The sequence below is a fragment of the Cannabis sativa genome, chromosome X, assembly GCF_029168945.1.
Source record: "Cannabis sativa cultivar Pink pepper isolate KNU-18-1 chromosome X, ASM2916894v1, whole genome shotgun sequence".
Classification (NCBI taxonomy): Eukaryota; Viridiplantae; Streptophyta; class Magnoliopsida; order Rosales; family Cannabaceae; genus Cannabis; species Cannabis sativa.
This window is the reverse complement of record NC_083610.1, coordinates 41169224-41192611: the sequence shown is the minus strand read 5'-3', so window position 1 is coordinate 41192611 and position 23388 is coordinate 41169224. Positions and strand designations below refer to the sequence as shown.

The 23388-nt window shown below is 32.5% G+C and overlaps 1 protein-coding gene across 1 annotated transcript; it reads right to left on the bottom strand.

Annotated features, from left to right (window-relative positions):
• Nucleotides 1-418: 418 nt before the first annotated feature.
• Nucleotides 419-23043, bottom strand: LOC115723109 (uncharacterized). Its single transcript, XM_061105520.1, has 6 exons — nucleotides 22468-23043; nucleotides 22174-22288; nucleotides 21278-21359; nucleotides 20973-21024; nucleotides 14786-14840; nucleotides 419-657 (listed from the first exon to the last, which is right to left on the bottom strand). The coding sequence occupies exons 1-6, from the start codon at nucleotides 22888-22890 to the stop codon at nucleotides 578-580; spliced, it is 807 nt and encodes a 268-aa protein (XP_060961503.1). The 5' UTR covers nucleotides 22891-23043; the 3' UTR covers nucleotides 419-577.
• Between the last annotated feature and the right edge of the window lie 345 nt (nucleotides 23044-23388).

Sequence of the window (23388 nt, the reverse complement as noted above, 5' to 3'; positions counted from 1 at the left end):
AAAAAATCATAATCTAAAAAGAATACAAACTTTAAAAACTAGTTTCACCAACATTGAAGCAAACTATTAATTTCATTAAAAGAATAAAAAAAATAGTTTCATCAACAAGATAATAAAAAAATAACAATCTAAAAATGATACTTACTTTAAAAATCAATTTCATCAATATTAAAAGAAAATAATTATTTCATTAAAAAAGATAAAAAAAAAATATTTTCATCAATAACATAATGAAAAATACACAATGCCTAATAACTAAACTTTTACAAAAGATACTAAATTTAAAAATCAGTTTTGAACATATAAATTTTACATCAATACCTAACAACTAAAATTCTAACTTCATTCTTTATTTTGACATTTAATTTTTATTTACTTGCTCAAAAACCGAATTAATTTAAACAGACAATATGTAATATGTAGCAAATATAACAAAAGAATACAAAATATCAATGTAGTGTGAGTACAATATATAATAAGTACTATGCATGAATAACTATATAGAAATGAAAAAACTTTATTAGAATTTTTTTTCTTATCAATTATTATATTATATATATTTTAATTAAGTTGATGGTTATTTCTTCCGAAGGAAATCCAAAAGCTTATCAATACCTCCATGCGTGCCGTGAGCCTCATTAGTCTTCTGTAGTATACCTACAAAACCCAAAAACTAAGAATTAATATTTTCTGCCAAATTAAAGAGAAAAATGTACAATATATATGAGCTAAATATAGGTTAACTTGTTAGTTTAATAGAGCTTAAATCATATATAAAATTATGTCCAGAATTAATTAAACCATTGGTATGTACATATATTAGTTTTAATATCTGGTTTCAAATAATAATAATAATAATAATAATAATAATAATAATAATATGATCACTATGAAGATTTAATTATTATAAATATTTCCATAAATATCAAAAAATATTGTTAACAAAATGTATGTTAATTAGATTTACCGAATACCGATATTTACTATAATGTTATCGATATACTCGATGACATTTTCTTTCATATCCCTGATATATATTTATATATATAGATATATAGATATCTTTATATATTAAAAGTGTCTATCTAACGGCAATTCTTGTTTTAACGATTCTTGGTTTAACGATTATTTTTTTTATTTAGCCTTACACGATTAACTTAACAGACTGTTAACGTTAAACGTTAACAAATAAATAAACCCAAAAAATTAAACAATCTTTTTTTTTAAATTAAAAAAAATATCTTACACACATATCTCTCTAACAAATCCTACCATTTTTGAAATTTTTTTACACGGCTAAATTCAAATTTCAAAAAATAAACCCAATAATTAAACCAAAAAATTAAATAATATATACGATTAACTTACATATCTCTCTAACAAACTACAATTTTTGAAATTTTTTTAATTTCAAAAAATAAACCCAATAATTAAACAAAAAAAATTAAACAATCTTTACGATTAACCCATTCATCACCCATACAGGCAAACACAACAAAAGCCTCTCTCTCTCAATTTCACCTACTGAAACAGAATGCAATCATCAGTTGTTAATTCTCATTGGTTTTGGTAAAATTTACACCTTCAATACTTCTTTGTTACTTTTGTTGTGCTATTTTGAGTGAAGGTGGCTTTATAATGAGCAGATAAAATTTTAATACTTCTTTGTTACTTTATAATCGAGACTTTGAGAATTGAGGGTTCCTTCTTTGTCTAATTTACACACGCTTTGCTTATTCTTAATTTTGTAATATTTGTTTTTCCAGGTCAAAGATGTTCTTGCTGCTATTATTTTAAGAACTAAAACAAATGTAACATATATTATAACCTTATTATTATTGTTTCCAATATGTTTTTACTGGACATAAAAGTTTAATTTAAATTTATTATTCAAATATCTCTAAATTAAATATTATTTATTTTTAATTCATTTATTTCCTTCCGAACTCATAATATAATACTTAATATAAAACATAGCATACGTGCATCGCACGTAACAATATACTAGTATATATTAAAAGTGTCTATTTCTTGGTTTAACATTCTTGGTTTAACAGAATATACTTAAAAATAAAAGAATATTCTGTTAAATTTAACGATTAGGTTTGATCTCCCGTTAAAAAATAAATCCAATAATTAAACCCAAAAAATTAAACAATCTTTTAAATATTAATAATCTCTTTTTAAATTAAAAAAATCATCTTAGCCACATATCTCTCTAACAAACTTATCTTGGGAGAATATTAATAATTTTTATAAAACAAATCGTTCAAATAATTATTTAACTAATTAGTATTTACCTTATATGTTTGTGCTTATTTTTAGTTTTATTTTTAATTTTACCACCAAGAGGAGAAGGTTAAAAAATATTAGAATATGAAAATATTATTGGTGCTTATTAGTAATTTGCAAAGAATGTGAAAGTCTATAAATATATAGCTGTGTAGCTATTATTAGATATGAAATGAGATAATAGAACTTTTTTCAATTAGAAGATTAATGTACATTTTACTATTAATAACATACATTATTATAACACAACTATATTTTACTTACTAAATATACTGACACATATTTTATTTTTATAAAACAAATCGTTCAAATAATTATACTATTTTAATTATTAATTCAAATAAAAAACTAAAATATTAAATAAAACTAACACTACGTGGCTTGGCACGTAACAATCACCTAGTATATATATATATATTTATACTAGGTGAATGTACGTGCCGAGCCACGTATTGATCGTTTTATTTAAGATTTTAATCTTTTTAAGATTTTGAATATATTTTATTTTTAAAGATTTCAAATTTTTTATTTAAAAAAATTAAATATTTATATTTGAAATATTATTTAATAATGTATTAAAAATAATATTAGTGTAATTATAAAATTGTAAATAAATTTATTATTGGAGTAGTAGATTATTCTATTTAGTTCTTTTTTTAAGATAGCATTGTAATGTAAGTTTATATCTATAAATATTCTGTAAAGTGTTAATATTATATGAACATCTGCATTTATAAAGCTAAAAAGTGGATCAATGACAGAAGTGGTATATCTGCAATCACACAAAGATAGAAGTGGTATTTCTGCTAAACCATGACACTTGAATCATCGGACCGAATTAACACCAACCAATAAGAAAGAAAAAAAAAACAGAGAACGGTTTCAAGGTGGAATATTGTGTTTAATATATGAGTTTGCACGATCAGATTTAGAACAATTACAAATAATGAGAAAGTGGATACAGAATTAAATCTAATCAAATTTAAATTTAAATAGTATATGATTTAGATATTTTTAATTAATCTATTTAATATTTAATAATTATTTAGTCAAAAAAAAATATCTACAAACATCATAGTGAAAAAAATAATAACAATAAAAAAAAAATAATTATCCTTATATAATAGAAAAATAGAAAAATTAAATTTTATCATCAATTAAGATTAATAATTTAGTTGTGAAGATGAGTAAAATCATGCAAATCAATATTGAGATTGGATTTGAGAACTTCGATATATCCAACTGCGAAAATCCCTCTTTAATTGCTCAAGAAAGAAGGAAATAAATATAAATATATACACACAGTGATCATTCAAGATCTGACATACACAGGTCTCAATTCTTGAATTCTTGTTATTTTTTTAAAAAATAAATAAAAAAATTATTAATATTCTCCCAAGATAGATTTGTTAGATATGGTTAAGATGATTTTTTTTTTTTAATTTAAAAAGAGATTATTAATATTTAAAACATTGTTTAATTTTTTGGGTTTAATTATTGGGTTTATTTATTAACGGGAGATCAAACCTAATCGTTAAAATTAACAGAATATTCTTTTTAATTTTAAGTATATTCTGTTAAACCAAGAAATGCCGTTAGATATGCACTTTTAATATATAAAGATATATATATATAAATATACTAGTATATTGTTACGTGCGATGCACATATGCTATGTTTTATATTAAGTATTATATTATGAGTCGGAAGGAAATAAATGAATAAATTTTCATTATTGAATTTATTTTTTGAAATTTGAATGAAGCAGTGTAAAAAAATTTCAAAAAATTGTAGTTTGTTAGAGAGATATGTAAGTTAATCGTAAATATTATTTAATTTTTTGGGTTTAATTATTGGGTTTATTTTTTGAAATTTGAATTTAGCCGTGGAAAAAAATGCCGTTAGATAGGCACTTTTAATATATAAAGATATATATATATAAATATACTAGTATATTGTTACGTGCGATGCACGTATGCTATGTTTTATATTAAGTATTATATTATGAGTTCGGAAGGAAATAAATGAATAAAATTTCATTATTGAGTTTATTTTTTGAAATTTGAATGAAGCAGTGTAAAAAAATTTCAAAAAATTGTAGTTTGTTAGAGAGATATGTAAGTTAATCGTAAATATTATTTAATTTTTTGGGTTTAATTATTGGGTTTATTTTTTGAAATTTGAATTTTTTTTGGTTTAATTATTGGGTTTATTTATTTGTTAACGTTTAACATTAACAGTCTATTAAGTTAATCGTGTAGGCTAAATAAAAAAAGAATCGTTAAACCAAAAATTGCCGTTAAATAGGCACTTTTAATATATAAAGATATATATATTTTTACATCTATATAATGGATTTCTAGTTTAATAGTTTTTTTTAGAACAACTAATAGTTTTTGTTCTGTCAACATTAACAGAATATCACCATTATTTAACATAATTGCTTTAACTAATTTTTCGATAAACAATATCTCAATATTTTAATTTTAATTGTTGATCTATAAATTCGATTTCAATAAAATAACTCTATGATAACATTTATTTTTTGAAGTAGAACTACTTTTATTTTGAAAGAATACAGTCCAAATCATCATCATCATTATTATTATTATTATTATTATTATTATTATTATTTGGAAAATTACACCATATACTATCTTTTATTTTTTTTAAAAAAAATTTACAGTTGCTACGGTAATTTTTCCGGTAATTTCTATATGGGTTGTTATGTAGATTTTGGTTATGATTTAGGTTGTTAGATGTTATAAAGAGAGTTTCTTTGTGCAATTTCGTAATTAAAATAAAAAAAAATTATATTGAAATATAAAAATAAAAAAAATCCTTGTTATTATTATTATTATGAGAGATTTTTAAATAGTTATTTTTTAAGGATTGACTATTAACAAATTAATTTTATTAAGACACTACACCAATTATTTTTTTTTTTATTTTCATGTTCTTTAAATGTATATATGTAAGACTTAGGTTTGACCGAGTAAAAAAGTATTATATATATAATAAATAATATAATATATATGTAAAAAAAAAAAAACCCATAATCGTCCCTCTCTCTCTCTCTCTCTCTCTCTCTCTCTCTCTCTCTCTCTCTCTCTCTCTCTCTCTCTCTCTCTCTCTCTCTCTCTCTCTCTCTCTCTCTCTCTCTCTCTCTCTTCAAAACACAAGAAAGGAAACCCACAAACCTCCATAACCTCCACTCTCTGGCGACCCACATCCGGCCTCCGACCAGCCCCACGCGCTGGACAAATCGGAAGCCCAAGTGTCGGCGACCTCACCCCCCAAGCGGCGTCGCTTCTCTCGCCGTCGTTAGCTCGGGATACCAAGTCAAAGTTTGGGGTTTCAAACTTTGAACGGATTTTCCGGTCACCTCCGGCGTCCGTTTGACGAGATGTTGTCACCACTAAACTCAGCTCGTCGAGGAGAACAACCTACACTAAACTATTTTTCCCGGTTCGCTACTTTTTCCGGTGACATTTTTGTAGCTCCGCCCCTTTCTGGCGACTTTTCGGTGACATCGTGTACCGTTTTGACAAACGGTTGGCATGGGTGTGATCTACTCGTCGAGGTGGTCGTTTTGATATACACTACTCCTATTTTCGGTGACATTTCCGGTCCACCAATTTTTACCGCCACCAATTGTTAATGTGCACCGCTTAGGTGAGGTTTCGGAACCCCAAATTTTAAATATAGTCATATTATATGTCGTTGGACTTAGTTTTGAATGTAGAATGCGATGATGATAATTATTTAACCATTTGATGGTATAGGTGAGAGTAATATGTAAGATTAGACTAAACAATTGGAGCTCGGGACTTGAGAGCTTAAGATTGTCTTTTGGATAAAGTTTAACGACTCGGGAGAGAGGTAGGGACTCAACTTGATTATTGGACTTGATTTTTATATGTGTTGTATAACATTAGACATATTCCAATTTTTATGATTTACAAAATTGTTTGAAAAATTGAAAGCTTAATCTGCATATTTTTCTAGACTGTTCTGGGGCACTGAGTGCCAAATATATTTTTGTGTGCAAATATTTATGCAGGTTATGATTTTTGGGTTTATTCAAAATACAGCTGTTATGCTGCCGAATTTTCTAGAAAATAAATAGGAATATGTTCTTTGTTATGCTTATTATTTGCCTGCTTTGGTTATACTGATGAGAGCCATGTTGATCATGTTCAGTGCATATTGTTGTTTCACGACCTAGTCTCTGTGTCATCATAGGTAGATCAGGTGTGCACTCACCTGTAGGTGAAAGACCTAGAATCTGTACGAGTGAATTAAATTTGAGCCCCGGTATTATGGTGGATATCAGATGCGACTACCGGTTTTGGATGTCATTTTCTATGATTGGTATTGAGAGCTAGGGGTCTAGTGGACGGTGTGATATGCATTTGACGTTTGATTTGTGATTATTTGTGGTCTCTCTACTTTGTTTATACATTTTGATACTGGTGATGAGATATTTTATTTGTACAAAGCTAACCGTGCAGGAATTTTATTAAACCAAGGGTCCTTTGATATTAGTTGTTTTCCTACTGAGCTTTATAAGCTCACCCCCTATTTTCTCCCATTTCAAGAACTCAGTTTGATGCTAGTGGATGAAGATGGTACCGTTGGAAAAGAAATTCGTTATTAGTTTAGTCTTATTTTACTCTTTAACCCTCTAATGAAACTGATTTTGTATTTAAGCTGAAATGGATGGTCTGGAGGACTTAAATTAGCTATGTACTAGTTAGAAATGAGAAATGATGGATGCTAGGTATAATTTTGGTATTTTATTGACTTATTTAATCAATCTATTTGGTGATTACATAACTGTGGGAATATTATTGTTCTTTTATACTGATAAGTGGTCCTGATTTTGTTACTAATATTTTCTTATTAATATAGGAGTTAATCCATATCTTTTAAATTAGTATTTTGTAATATAAATAAAAGGATCATTTATAAGCTTTATCTTCCTACAAAAGTCAAAGTGTAACCTTTGACCACCCAAGTTATGAATGTTATATATTTGCCACAGCCTAGGGCTTAGGTCGTGACAGAAAAATAGTATCTTAGCACTGGGTTTAATTACCTCAGAGTGTGTCACCAAATAGTTTAGATTTATTTTAAATAATAATAGTAATAAGTATCTTGGTATTTATATGTATTAGGCATATTTATATTATTAGCATCCAATCCTCACTAATTGATTAGCTTTTGACTCTCTGACCTAAGAAAATGCCTCCAAAAGGAAGGAAGACAAGGAAAACGGTTGGAGAAGACGCCCCTCAAGCTAATGTCCAACCTCCACAAGCTGAATTCCCTATGAACGCCCTTCTTGAAGCCTTAAGAGCAGTTCCCGCTCAACAAATGGATCCTGCCGCTGGACAGAGTCATCATTTTCAGATCTTTCATCGGATCCAAGTGCCTGAGTTTGAGGGTGGACAAGATCCCATGGTAGCTGAACGGTGGTTGAGGCAGATAAAGAAAAATTTCAACACAATAGGAACACCTGAGGAATATCAAGTTACTTTTGCTGTGTCCAAGTTAGAGGGTGGTGCAGCAGATTGGTGGGAGACTTTGTCCAGGACAACGGAAACTGATGGGATGACTTGGCGAGAATTTGAGGAAGTTTTTAGGGAACAATATTTTAGTCCATCTCATAGGAGGGCTCTTATTGGAGTATTTGATGGTCTAAGACAAGGACATATGACTGTGAATGAATTTTACATGAAGTTTGTAGAGCTATCCTCTTATGCATATCCTGGTGTTGTTGACCAACCCTTGGTGATTGAACAGTTCATGCGTCGTTTGAGGCCTGCGATACGTGGTCCAATAGCCCCTTTGACCTTTAACAACCTGACTGAGTGTGTGACAGCAACCTTGCAAACTGAGGCTCATGTAGAAGGGAATGAGAATAAGAACACAAGCAGAGGAAGAGGAAATGACCGAAAGATGACCAAGAAGAATCAAGGACAGTGGTCCCAAGGACAATAATTTAGTGGGGCTAGCACTAGTAGTGGTTCATCTGGAAAGACTCGTAGTGGACCATACGGGTGATTCAGGTGTGGTCAACAAGGTCATAATAAGAAAGATTGCCCATAACGACAACAAAGATTTCAAGCATCTCATGGAGGACCCATAGGGAGCTATATAGAGTCTACTCCTTTTCATGGACAGCCCAAGACAAACCAGTCCCAGTCTTCATCCTATGGTTTCACACCCCAATCGGGCCAGCAGTCTCAGTATCAACGTCAGTTTAGGCCACAAGGTTCAGGGTTCAACATGGGGTACTCATAAGGTTTCCAAACTCCTGCTCCTAGTGGGAGTCAAAGAGGGTACAATCAAGGTGGAGGGTCTGGTGCAAGTACAAGCTATCCTAGTCAGGGAAAGGGAAAGGCAAAAGCAAAGTCATCCGCTCAAGCCTACGCTCTTGGGGTTGATGATGTGCAGGGCAGTGCTGACCAGGGAGTTGTTGATGGTATGGTTCTTATCTCACACTCTTGGGCTCATGTGTTATTTGATACTGGTGCATCGCATTCCTTTATATCTTTGATGTTTGCTAGTATGTTGGGTTTGAGTTGGGAAACTTTTAGTCCTGCATTGCATTTGAGTGTACCTATGGGGGGACGTGGTGAGGTATCCACCATATGTAGGTCAGTTTGTATTGTGTTCGAGGGACACAAGTTATCTGGAAACTTATTAGTGTTGCCTATGGGGCAATTTGATGTAATTCTTGGTATGGATTGGTTGTCTAAATACCAAGCTATTGTGGATTGTTCACGTAAAAGAGTGACTCTTTTAACCCCTAGTGGTGATTTCATTGTTTATCGAGCCAACATGAGTGCAGTGAGACAAAATCCTATCTTAAGGGCATGTTTAGGTGGAAAGAGAAACTTAGAGTGTTATGTGAATCTGTTTGCGATCGATGATGAGTCTACGAATTTAGACCAGTTCCCTTGGATATCACTGGTTAGTGGTTTTCCGGATGTGTTTCCAGAGGATTTACTAGGGTTACCACCTGATAGGGAGATCGAGTTTTGCATTGATTTGATTCTCGAAGCTCAACCAGTTTCTATTGCGCGTTATCGCATGGCACCTGCAGAGTTGGCTGAATTGAAAAAACAATTAGGAGAGTTAATGGATAAGGGTTACATCAGACATAGTACTTCTCCATGGGGAGCTCCAGCCTTGTTTGCCAAGAAAGCTGATGGGACTTTGCAACTTTGTGTCGACTATAGAAAGCTGAATCAAATGACAATTAAAAACAAATATCCTCTACCGAGGATTGATGAATTATTTGATCAACTTGGTGGTTCAAAGTTCTTTTCAAAGATTGATTTGAGGTCAGGCTACCATCTATTGAGGATTAGGGAAGAAGATATCCCTAAGACTGCTTTCAGGACACGTTATGGACACTTTGAGTTTTTGGTAATGCCATTTGGGTTAACGAATGCACCTGCTGTATTTATGGATCTTATGAATAGAGTCTTTAGACCTTTCTTGGATAAGTTTGTGGTGGTATTCATTGATGATATCTTGGTGTATTCTAAGACACGTGAGGATCATGCTGAACACTTGACAATAGTATTACAGACATTGAGAGATCATCAATTATACGCTAAGAAAGAGAAGTGTGAATTTTGGATGACTGAAGTCAAGTTCTTGGGCCATGTAATTTCACAAGATGGTATCACCGTTGATCCTGCAAAGATAGACTCTATTCTACAGTGGGAAAAACCAAAGAATGTCACTGAAGTTCGAAGTTTTCTTGGGTTGGCAGGCTACTATCGTCGCTTTGTAGAGAATTTCTCTCGAATTCCTATGCCTTTGACAAAGTTAATAAGAAAAAAAGTAAAGTTTCTATGGGATGATAGTTGTGAAGAAGCTTTTAGAAAATTGAAGGAAAGATTAACTTCGGCGTCTGTTCTCACTGTTCCTAATAGCGAGGAACCATATGTGGTATTCACTGATGCTTCAGGTACTGGATTAGGAGGTGTACTCATGCAAAATGGCAAGGTAGTTGCCTATGCTTCTCGACAATTGAAACCACATGAGAAGAATTACCCTACACATGACCTAGAACTTGCTGCGGTAATCTTTGTCTTGAAAATTTGGAGATGTTATTTATATGGCGTAAAGTTTGAGTTATACTCAGATCATAAGAGCTTGAAGTATCTTTTTACTCAAAGGGACTTGAACTTGAGGCAAAGAAGATGGGTTGAGTATATGGAGGACTATGATTTCACTTTGCAGTATCACCCCAGGAAAGCTAATGTAGTAGCTGATGCACTAAGTAGAAAGCCTCATGGTACTTTGGCACGTTTGGCTCTTGAGGACTGGAAAAGGACAATCACAATGGGTGATTATAACTTGCAATACTATGAAGGGGAAGAAGTAGCTTGTATCTCTAACATAGTGGCTACACCAGTGCTACTTCAGCAAGTTAAGCAACGTCAGTGGCAAGATGAAAAGCTAAGATTTATTTGGAACCGAATCCAGGATGGTGAGCAACTAGACGGGTGGACAGTTAATGGTGAAGGGTATCTATACCATATGGGAAGACTAGTTGTTGCGGATATCCCTGATCTTAGGGAGACCATTTTGATTGAGGCCCATAGATCCAAATTTGCTGTACATCCTGGAAGTACAAAGATGTACCAAGATTTAAAGAGACAATATTGGTGGGAAGGAATGAAAAGAGATGTGGCCAGCTTTGTAGCTAAGTGTATAGTATGCCAGCAAGTGAAGGCTGAGCATCAGAGACCCTCAGGTTTACTTCAACCTTTGCCTATACCAGAATGGAAGTGGGACAAGATTACAATGGACTTTGTTACTGGGTTGCCATTGACACCCTTGAAGCATGACGCTGTTTGGGTGATTGTTGATCGTTTAATTAAGTTTGCTCATTTTATTCCAATCAGGAAGGATTACAAGCTTACCAAGCTAGCTCGGCTTGATGTAGACAATATAGTTCGACTACATGGAGTGCCTTCAAGCATTGTTTCTAATAGAGATCCTCGATTTACATCAAGCTTTTAGAAGGCCTTGCAACAAGCCTTAGGGACTGAACTTCACTTGAGTACTGCCCATCATCCACAGACAGATCGACAGTCTGAGAGGACCATACAGACTTTGGAAGACATGCTTCGCTCTTGTGTTTTGGATTTTGGAGGTAGTTGGGGAGAACATTTGTCACTAGTGGAATTCACCTACAATAATAGCTACCAAGCCAGTATAGGCGTGGCTCCTTATGAGGCCTTATATGGAAGATCATGCAGATCGCCATTGTGTTGGGCAGAACCAGATGAGCATGTCACTATTGGACCCCAGATTATCACTAGTACCACTGAAAAGATTAAGGGAATCCAAGAAAGACTTAAGGTTGTTCAGAGTCGTCAGAAAAGCTATGCCGATCTCCATTGACGGGAAGTTGAGTTTGATGTTGGTGATTATGTCTTCTTGAAAGTTACTCCTATGCGTGGCATAACGAGATTTGGAGTGAAGGGTAAGCTAGCCCCGAGGTATATTGGACCTTTTGAGGTTATCGAGAGGATTGGGGAGGTCGCTTACCGATTAAACTTACCACGACAATTGGGACATGTTCATAATGTGTTCCATGTGTCTATGTTGAGGAAGTATACTCTAGATCCGTCACATGTTATTGAGTATGAGGCTATCCTTCTTAAGGAAGATGTGACTTATGAAAAACAACCTGTCAAAATCTTGGCGAGAGAGCTAAAAGTGTTAAGGAACAGAGAGATTCCAGTAGTCAAGGTTTTATGGAAAAACCACAGGGAAGACGAGGCTACTTGTTTAATTTTCAACTTGAGATTGTACTTTGATATTTCGAGACGAATTTTCTTTAAGAAGGGGAGAATGTAAGACCTCAGTTTGACCGGGTCAAAAAGTATTATATATATATAATAAATAATATAATACATATATGTAAAAAAAAATTAAATAAATACAATAATAGTACCCCCATAATTGTCCCTCTCTCTCTCTCTCTCTCTCTCTCTCTCTCTCTCTCTCTCTCTCTCTCTCTCTTTCCCTTTTTCTCTCTCTTCAAAACACAAGAAAGGAAACCCACAAACTTCCATAACCACCACTCTTCGGGGACCCACCTCCGGCCTTCAACAAGCCCCACGCGATGGACAAATCGAAAGCCCAAGCGCCGGCGACCTCACCCCCCCAAGCGGCGCCGCTTCTCTCGCCGCCGTTAGCTCGGGATTGTAAGTCAAAGTTTGGGGTTTCAAACTTTGAACGGATTTTCCGATCACCTCCGGCGTCCGTTTGACGAGACATTTTCACCACTAAACTCAGCTCGTCGAGGAGAACAACCTACACTAAACCATTTTTCCCGGTTCGCTACTTTTTCCGGTGACATTTTTGTAGCTCCGCCCCTTTCCGGCGACTTTTCGGTGACATCGTGTACCGTTTTGACAAACGGTTGGTATGAGTATGATCTACTCGTCGAGGTGGTCGTTTTGATATACACTACTCCTATTTTCGGTGACATTTCCGGTACACCAATTTTTACCGCCACCGATTGTTAATGTGCACCGCTTAGGTGAGGTTTCGGAACCCTAAATTTTAAATATAGTCATATTATATGTCGTTGGACTCGGTTTTGAATGTAGAATGCGATGATGATAATTATTTAACCAGTTGATGGTATAGGTGAGAGTAATATATAAGATTGGACTAAACAATTGGAGCTCGGGACTTGAGAGCTTAAGATTGTCTTTTGGATAAAGTTTAACGACTCGGGAGAGAGGTAGGGACTCAACTTGATTATTGGACTTGATTTTTATATGTGTTGTATAACATTAGACATATTCCAATTTTTATGATTTACAAAATTGTTTGAAAAATTGAAAACTTAATCTGCATATTTTTCTGGACTGGTCTGGGGCACTGAGTGCCAAATATATTTTTGTGTGCAAATATTTATGCAGGTTATAATTTTTAGGTTTATTCAAAATACAGCTGTTATGCTGCCGAATTTTCTAGAAAATAAAAAAGAATATGTTCTTTATTATGCTTATTATTTGCCTGCTTTGGTTATACTGATGAGAGCCATGTTGATCATGTTCAGTGCATATTGTTGTTTCACGACCTAGTCTCTGTGTCATCATAGGTAGATCAGGTGTGCACTCACCTGTTGGTGAAAGACCTAGAATCTGTACAAGGAGTGAATTAAATCCGAGGCCCGGTATTATGGTGGATATCAGATGCGACTATCCGGTTTTGGATGTCGTTTTCTATGATTGGTATTGAGAGTTAGGGGTCTAGTGGACGGTGTGATATGCATTTGACGTTTGATTTGTGATTATTTGTGGTCTCTCTACTTTGTTTATACATTTTGATACTGGTGATGAGATATTTTATTTGTACAAAGCTAATTATGCAGGAATTTTATTAAACCAAGGGTCCTTTGATATTAGTTGTTTTCCTACTGGGCTTTATAAGCTCACCCCCCCCCCCCTATTTTCTCCCATTCCAGGAACTCAGTTTGATGCTAGTGGATGAGGATGGTACCGTTGGGAAAGAAAGTCGTTATTAGTTTAGTCTTGTTTTACTTGTTAACCCTCTAATGAAACTGATTTTGTATTTAAGCTGAAATGGATGGTCTGGATGACTTAAATTAGCTATGTACTAGTTAGAAATGAGGAATGATGGATGCTAGGTATTATTTTGGTATTTTATTCACTTATTTAATCTATCTATTTGGTGATTACATAACTGTGGGAATATTATTGTTCTTTAATACTGATCAGTGGTCCTGATTTTGTTACTAATATTTTCTTATTAATATAGGAGTTAATCCATATCTTTTAAATTAATATTTTGTAATATTAATAAAAGGATCATTTATAAGCTTTATGTTCCTACAAAGGTCAAAGTGTGACCTTTGACCACCCAAGTTATGGATATTATATATCTGCCACAGCCTAGGGCTCGGGTCGTGACAATATATATAAAAAGTATATATTTTAAATATTAATGAACAAAATTAAAATAATTATACGTATATAAAACTTATTATAGATTCTTTTTAGAGTAATTTGTGACATAAATACTTATATTTAACTCTCGGTTACAGATAAATATATAAGTTTAATTTTTAACATAATAATGCCTAAGTTATATTTTTGGAACTTCCGTAAGTACCTGACATTTAAGTGTCAAGTAAATGGTCACGTGACAATTCCTAATTAGTCAATGTCATTAAATTTTTATTTGTTTATGTATTATAAAATTTAAATATATATATATATAAATAAGAAAATGACATAATAACTTGATACTTAACGGGAAGATACTAACATAAACATAAATATAATTTAAGTATTATTATCGTCAAAAATTAAATTTAAGTACTTAATTATTTGCAACTCAGAGTTAAATTTAAATATTTACAGCACAAATTACTCTTATTTATATATAAATATTTATATATTGTACACACATAACGTACCTTCCGCTGCGAATGGGTAAAGATCGAAAAATGTGGTGACTGCCTTTAATAGTTTCTACAATTGGAAAGGCACAATACCACTATATCAACAAAGAAATTATAATTGTTCTAAAAGAAAAACAATTATATTTTATCAAAAAAAACGAGAAAAAAATTATATGTTTCTTTGAAAGAAAAAAAAAAGTTATATGCAATATATATAAATGCTTAGAATAAACTAGTCTAAGCTCTCTCTAATAACTTTTGTTGATGTTTGCAAAAAAAGAATTTCAGAAAAGAAAATAAATAAAGCTCAATCTCAACTGAGGTGAGAGACTTGTATTTATAGGAAGAGATTACAAACACTAGAGTTGGTTAGAAAAACTAACCAAAGAACTTGACATAACAGCTTTTACAAAAGATTAGTTAAAACATGAAACAACTAATTTAACTGACTCTCTAACTCTAAGACAAGACAGAGCAAGACCTAACACCCCCCTCAAGTTACACTAGGGCTTGTCAGTGTTAACTTGGATCGAAAATGCTCAAACTGTGTTATGGAAAGAGGTTTTGTTAGAATATCTGTTATCTAGTTTTTAGCTGAGACATGCCTAATATCAAGTTGATCTTCCATAGCACGATCTCTGATGAAATGAAGATCGACTTCAATATGCTTAGTCATGGCGTGGAAGACAGGATTCGAGGCAAGACATGTGGCTCCGAGATTGTCACACCAGAGAATTGGAGAAGAGGAGCAGGATAAACCCAATTATGTGAACAAGGATTGTAACCAGATCAACTCTATTGTAGCTAACGTAATGGCACGGTATTAAGATTTTGTGCTTGAACAAGCTACTACTGTTTGTTTGCATGAACACTAATGGATGAGATTTTTACCAAGGAAGACACAATATCCTGATGTGGACTTCCTATCATCTACAGAATTTGCCCAATTTGCATCGAAGTAGGCAACTAATTGAAGACTTGGTGAAAGCTGGAAGTGAAGACCGAGATCACAAGTACTAGACAAATATTTTAGTATTCTTTTACAGACTAACCAATGTGAAAAAGTATGAGCTTTTAGGAACTGAGAGAGTTTGATAACAACAAAAGAGATGTCAGTTCTGGACATAGTAAGATATTGTAATGCACCAATCACACTCCTGTGCAAAGTGAGGTCAGACAGAGGTGTTCCATTTGATAAAGAGAGCTTATTTCCTTGAATCATGGGAGTGGGAGTAGGAGTGGCTTCTATCATATTGGTAGATCTGAGAAGATCCCTTATATACTTGGATTGAGTAAGATAAATTTTATTGGAATTTCTTGTGACTTCGAAGCTTAAGAAGTAGCTGACAGAGCTTAGATTCTTTAAGGAAAACTGTTTGTTGAGATCGACTATGAGGTTGTGAATTTGGTCAATATCTTCTCCTGTTATTAGAATGTCATCGACATAAAAAAGGAGAAGTAATAGCTTGTTGTTTTTCTTGATGAAGACGAGAGAGGTATCAGCCTTTGAGTTGTAAAATTCCCATCAAATAAGATATGTTTTTAACTTGTTGAACCAGGCCCGAGGGGCCTGTTTCAGGCCATATATAGCTTTATTAAGCTTGCAAACATGGTTGGAGAATTCAATGCTTTTGAAGCCCAGAGGTTGAGTCATATAGACACATTCTTGATGCTCCCCATTCAAGAATGCATTGTTAATATCAATTTATTGTATTGGACAACTGTTCCTAGTAGCAAGAGAGAAAATGACGATGGCTTTACCACTGGACTGTAAGTTTCAAAATAGTCTAAGCTAGGTGTTTGTTGAAAACCTCTTGCAACAAGCTGAGATTTTTATATATCAACCGAACCATTAGAGTTATATTTGATGTGATGCACCCATTTATTAGTTACCACAATCATTTCTGGGAAATAAGGAACTAGAACCCAAGATTTGTTCTTGACAAGAGCACAAATTTCAGTTTGCATAACAACAAACCATAGAGGATCTTGTAGTACATCCTTGAAGGATGTAGGTTCACGAGAAACCTTAGAGACAGCAGTGAGGGCCTTTAGTACATTCTTTGACCTTGTTATCATAGGATGTGTATTATTTGAGGCATCTATAGGAGGGTGAATTTGCAAACTAAAAACTGGAATAGGGGTGATGAGGGGTGGTGGTTCATGATCAGTTTATGTGTTAGCAATTTGGGGGCTAGTATTGACTAAGGGTGCTGGTTCAGGTTGACTTGTGGAAGGTTCAGAGGGATTGATAACAGGCTCATGTGTTGGTAATGGGGATGGAGGAATGGTTGAGGGAACTTGTTAATTTGTGACAGTGTTTTCTGATTGAGTGATTGGAGCAGGTATTGTGTATATATGTTGTGTGTTTGGGTTACAGTTGTTACTGGTGATAGGGGTTTAAAGAGAGAGTGGTAGGGAAATTTGTGTTTATCAAACTTGATTGTTCTAGCTATATAGATACGGCCAGAAGGATGCATACACCTGTAGCCTTTGTGTGTTGTGCTATATCCTAAAAGGAGGCATTGTGTTGTTCTAAACGAAAGTTTGTGACTTTGATATTGTCTTATAAGGGGATAAAAAGCACAACCAAACACTTTAAAAAAAATAGTCTAGTTTTTGATTAAAGAGTACCTCATAAGGTGTATTATGTTGCAAGATGGGTGTTGGTAGCCTGTTGATGACATAGGTGGCCGAGACAAAGGCTTCCCACCAGAAACTCAAAGGCATTTCAGCTTAAGCAAGCAACGTAAGGCCAACATTAACAACATGCATGTGTGTTCCTTTATGCACAACCCTGTTATTGATGTGTGTGAGGGCAAGGGTGCTTGAACTCAATTCCAAGATCCTATAACAAAGGTTTTAAAGGTCCATATTTACCCCCAGACAGTTTGAAGAGCTTTTATTTTTATTTGAAAACATCTCTCAACATAGACATTAAATTGTCTGAAAATAGTGGTGACTTGATGTTTAATTGTCATAGGAAAAATCCAAGTATATTTAGAGTAATTATCAATGAAACTAACATAATACTTGAAACCTTCCATTGAATTGTAGAATGAAGGACCCCATACATCTAAATGAACAAGCTAAAAAATTGAACTTGTCTTTGGTACAGAAAAGTTTGCCAATTTAACAGGCTTCACAAAAAGAAATGTCTGAACATTTTATTTGAGGACAAAGCGTATTTACAACAATTTTTAGGACTCTAGATGAGGGGTGACCAAGTCTCCAATGCCAAAGTTGAGAGTTATTGGTAGCAATTTGTGTGTTCTTAGTGCAATTGAAAGCTCCTAGTGCGCCAAGAAGGTGAGAAGTTGCAGAAGTAGGGGAAACAGGCAAGACCTTAGAGAGATCCAGGTTATACAACCCTCCTTTAAGAGTACCCCAAAGAAGTACTTGGCTTGTAGTCTTGTTCTTAATAAGACATGAATCAAATTTAAAAAGCAAGATTATGTTATTATCCGTTGTGATTTTTGAAATGCTTAACAAATTTTTAGTAATGGCAGGGGCATAAAGAATGCCTTTTAAGACTAAAGAATTATTAGAAACATTTGTTGGAATTGAAGTGGAACCAATTTTAGAGATAGGGATAGTAGATCCATTACGAACTGTGATCTTGGCTTTGCTTTTGTAATCAATAGTTGTTGAAAGATGTTACGTGTCTGAAGTCATATGATGTGTGGCTCCACTATTGATATACCAGCCATTGTCATCGGTTGAGGGACTGGAATCAGACAGCAGAGCTTGGGACGATTGTTGTTAGAACCTGGATTTGAATTTTTATTTGCAGGTTCAAGGTCGTATCTGTGATAACATTTGTAAGCAAGATGCCCAATCTTGCCACAGATTTGACACACAAGACAAGTTCCTCGACCACGTCCATTTGAAGCACCGCGAGAGGGACCATTTGTATTTCCTTGATTTGAAGGTTGACCACGACCATGATAGTTTCCTTGTGAGGATGACTGACCCCTGCCATTGGACGATCCCCTGTTTTGAACTTGAGCAAAATTTGCTTGGGGAAGATCAAGAGAAAAAGACTGATTATGTTCAATTCGCATTTCTTGATTCTGTAACATATACTGAACTTCACCCACGGTCAAAGCATCAACACGGGCTGTTAAAAACACCACAACTATTTTGTATTTGGGTCCAACACCACCAAGAATATACATAGCTAATTCTTGATCTGAAAGACGATATCTAGCTACAGAGAGGGATTCAGCCATATTTTTCATTTTCAAGATATATTCATCCACGCTTAGAGAACCTTTCTTGGTGGTTTGGATTTAGAGTCAAAGTTGAAGCTCCCTGACTTTGGACTGAGTAGCAAACAGAGTAGAGAATGTATGCTAGAGTTGAGCAGCAGATTGACAGTGAAGGACATGCCTAATCATGGCTTCGGATAGGGAATTCATGAGCCACGACATGATTGAAGCATCACATCGATTTCAATATTCAAAGGCTAGATTTGGAACTTGAGTGGCAGGATTGATGACAAGTGGTCGAGGTGTGATACCAAGAAGAATACCTTCGAGGCCATGGGCACCAATGGAGGGGAGAATGAGAGATCTCCAGTGGGCATAATTGTGATGATCGAGATGAATGTTGAGCAGAAGCAAATTGTTCGGTATCTGAAATTGTGGTGGTTGATTGTCATTTGGTGGAGCTTGTGGTTGACGATGAGTTGGAGTGTGATTATGAGTAGGATTTTCAGAATTGTTTACCATCGATGATACCATGTTGATGTTTGGAAGGAAAGAATTTCATAGAAAGAGAAAAGAAAATAAATCAAGCTCAATCGCAACTGACATGAGAGATTTGCATTTATTGGAAGAGATTACAAACAATATACAAGAGTTAGTTAGAAAAACTAACCAAAGAAGTTGACATAACAACTTTTACAAAAGATTAGTTAAAACAGAAAACAATTAATTTAACTAACTCTCTAATTCTAAGACAAGGCAGAGAAAGATCTAACAACTATTCTTAACTATGCATGGTTCTATCTTTCTGACAAAATTACATTCAAAATTATATGCAGAGACCGTATATAATAAAACTAGTATGATAAGTTAAATAAAACAAAAAAAATAATAAAATTAGAGAGTCATTATCAATTTTTTATTTTAAAGATTTTTTGGAGATTAGTCGAGTTAATAGGGTGAAACTAACGAGTTTATAATATCGAACTATGTACCGTGCACTGTGCGCACAGACCTGAACTTGAGTAATAATAGGCCAAAGAATTATTTTTTTTTTGTGTATTATATATATCTAAAGTGTGAGTATTATTAGATATTTTTAACAAAATTTTACAAAAAATTATATTATATAAAAATTTTGAGCTCTGTGTTTGATTGCCTTAACTCAAGTGCGTGCACATCATTTAGGTGAACTCCGAAAAATTGCATGAGACGAAATGAAGAATCTTTAGAGTAGAAAAAAAAATAGAAATAATAAAGGAGGCGATCATGTATAATCATGTACGGAACACTTCTTAATAGGTATTACCCATAAATGGTTACTAAACAAATTTAATAATAAATATTAATTTTAAAAATATTAAACTATCGAATTTTGATCTAATAACGAATGATGAAATCACAAATTTGAATTTCTATGCTTAATTTAACAACTTAATTAAAAAAAATATCAAAAAAATATCTCTTTTTACACTATATCAAAAATATGTTCATACAAAAATATTTAACGCAAATTTAACTTTTTTTTTTCTTATTTTTCCTGCTAAAAAACTTTTTTTTAATTTTTTTTTTACCGATGGAACAATCTCAGCCCATATGATATAAAAATGAGAGATTTTTTTAATTAGATAGAAAAATTACGCATAAAAACTTAAAATTTTCTAATTTTAATACCATTAAGAGTGCACCCAATCATGTACATATTTTCTATCTTTCTTTCCCTCATTCTTTTTTTTTTTTTTGTCAAATCTACATATATATAACATTAAAAGCTCCTTGATCTATTGTGGTTTTTTTTCCTTTCCTTTCTTTCATTCATATACGACTTTATTATTGAGAAAAAAAAAAATGTACAAGTCTATAAACCAAGTTAATCTATCATTAGGGAAAACTAACTTAATATAATAATAATAATAATAATAATAATAATAATAATAATAATAATAATAATAATAATAAAAAGAGCACACATGAACAAGAGATGGGAGACATACCAGGACTAACTCGCCAGGTTTTAGTGGCAATTCTTCCAAACCAGTTATTTTCCTACATATATATAACATTATATATATGTATATAGTCTTTGTCAAATATTATATATCTTTTGTGTACAGATCATGTTCAACAAAACACAACACGAAATAAATAAAATAAAAGGATAATATTTGAGTAACTATATCCTACAATATATTGCAAGAAAATACTAATGCAACGTATATGTATATTAGAAAATACATTAAATTAGAGATAATAATAATAATAATAATAATAATAATAATAATAATAATAATAATAATACCTAATGAGAAGCTTTCCTTCAACCTCTACACATTCAAATAATCTGCAGCTACTAGTGAAGGGTATCTCTTTCTTTTTCCACTCTGAAAGTGAGAAAAGACTTTACTTTATTATTAAATATTTATATAAAAAATGTCAAATAGAATAAACTATTCAAACTTATAGTAATAATTAATAATAAATCTCAGATTCAATAATAATAATTTGAAGAAGGTAGGGATTTTTTAACAAAAAAAAAAACATTTATTTTTTATGTGTATGTATTTTTATAGGGAGATTTTATAATGCAATCCCTTTAAAGGGATACACCGATACATCTCTATCTGTTTTAGTATCTAAAATAATTTTTTTGTTAAATTTTTTCTCATGGTCATGTAAATTATACTTATTTAAGACATCCTTCAAAATTTAAAAAAAAAATCGAAAATGTTTAACACGCTGAAAATTGCGTTCAAGCAGTGTGTTGCACGCATGATTATTTTATTTTATACGCGTGTAAAATAGACTTTTTTAACATTATTTTTTATATTGTAAATTATTCCGAATTCCTATAAATCTTAAATAGCTATAACGTACATGAATATGAAAAAAAAAAATTAGACTAAAAAATTTTTTTGGATGCCGAAACAAATAGACATCAATACATCCATTTTAAAGGGTGCATTGTAGAATCACCCATTTTTATAACATGACTTTTAATTAATTACAAAAATACGATTTTGAATAAATATATAATTTAGATCGTGAACTCAACATACCCAACATATATTATAAAACTAATTATTTTTTTTTTTCACAAGAATCATATAAAAAGTTTATTTTAATTTAATTTTTTTAAGATTAAAAAAAAAAACATTAGAGGTGTACTGTATATTTGTGAAGAAGATAAGTAGGTACCTAGATGACAAAATACACTTGCAGTCAATCCCTGGCCTTCTGTGATTTTGTCAATCACAATAGTACCATTTGGACCCATTGCATCTATCACACTATCAAAAAACCTTTTCACACCCTACACACATACACTTTAATTAATTAATTATATATATAATTAGTCATATAATAATAACAAATCAAAATTCCAACTTTATTAATAAGGATACACATTATATAAATGGAGTGACTAATTAAGAACAAATTATAGCTAAAATAATATATGTACACATTTTGTAGTAGTAGGTAGGTACGTACCTCTTTTCCTAAGAAGGGAACATAGAAAAGGAGATCCTCATAGTGACAATTATTTGTGAGAAGTTGGTCCAACTTGTCCAAGTTTCTCTCGTTGACATACTTGTGAAAATCTTCAACCACATCAATAGGGGATGGCGCCATGTAAGGCGCGATGCCACATGAACCGTCGTCGATGCCCTGAATTCGCCATCCACCTCCGCCGATGTTTTTCACTGCCCATTCTTTTCTTTTTAATTTCAATGACCACAATGGAAGAAAAGTAGGCCTACAATGCTTATTCTCATCATTATTATTCCATAATGTTTGAGCACTTTTAATAGTGGGGAATTTGCTTATGATATTGAAACTCTCATTTCTTGTGTTTAGGGAATTAGAAATAGTAGCTCCTATAGAATTTTTGGGTTGAAATAAGATCATATCCATATCTATATAGGCTATATAGCTTAAACTACTATAGTAGTTGAATTTATTATTGAGAGAAAGAGAGAGAGGAAGTGAATGTTTGGTTTTTAATTTGGATTAGTTTATTGCTATTTCAATTGGAAACTTTACCAAGTAGCTAGTACTCTTTAGCTATATATATCTCATTGAAAAATTAAGATGAGTGTTAAGGAGGCAAAGAATAGATCTTGAATAAATATATACCAAATCTATTCTTTATTATATTCTGCCATTACGTAAAGCAAGGAAGGAATAATAATATAACAGATATGCATAATTTTCCTTTATTAGAAGAAAAATTTATGTATGTATGTATATACAGCACTTTAAATTTATTTGTATTTATATTTATATATATTTATATGAGTGATTAAATAGCTACTTTTCCCAACATCTTGAAGAATTTTGCCTTGGGAACATTTTTTGTACGTGTAACCAATTCCCTCCAACTTTTTTCTGTATTGGACCAAAATCTGTAAC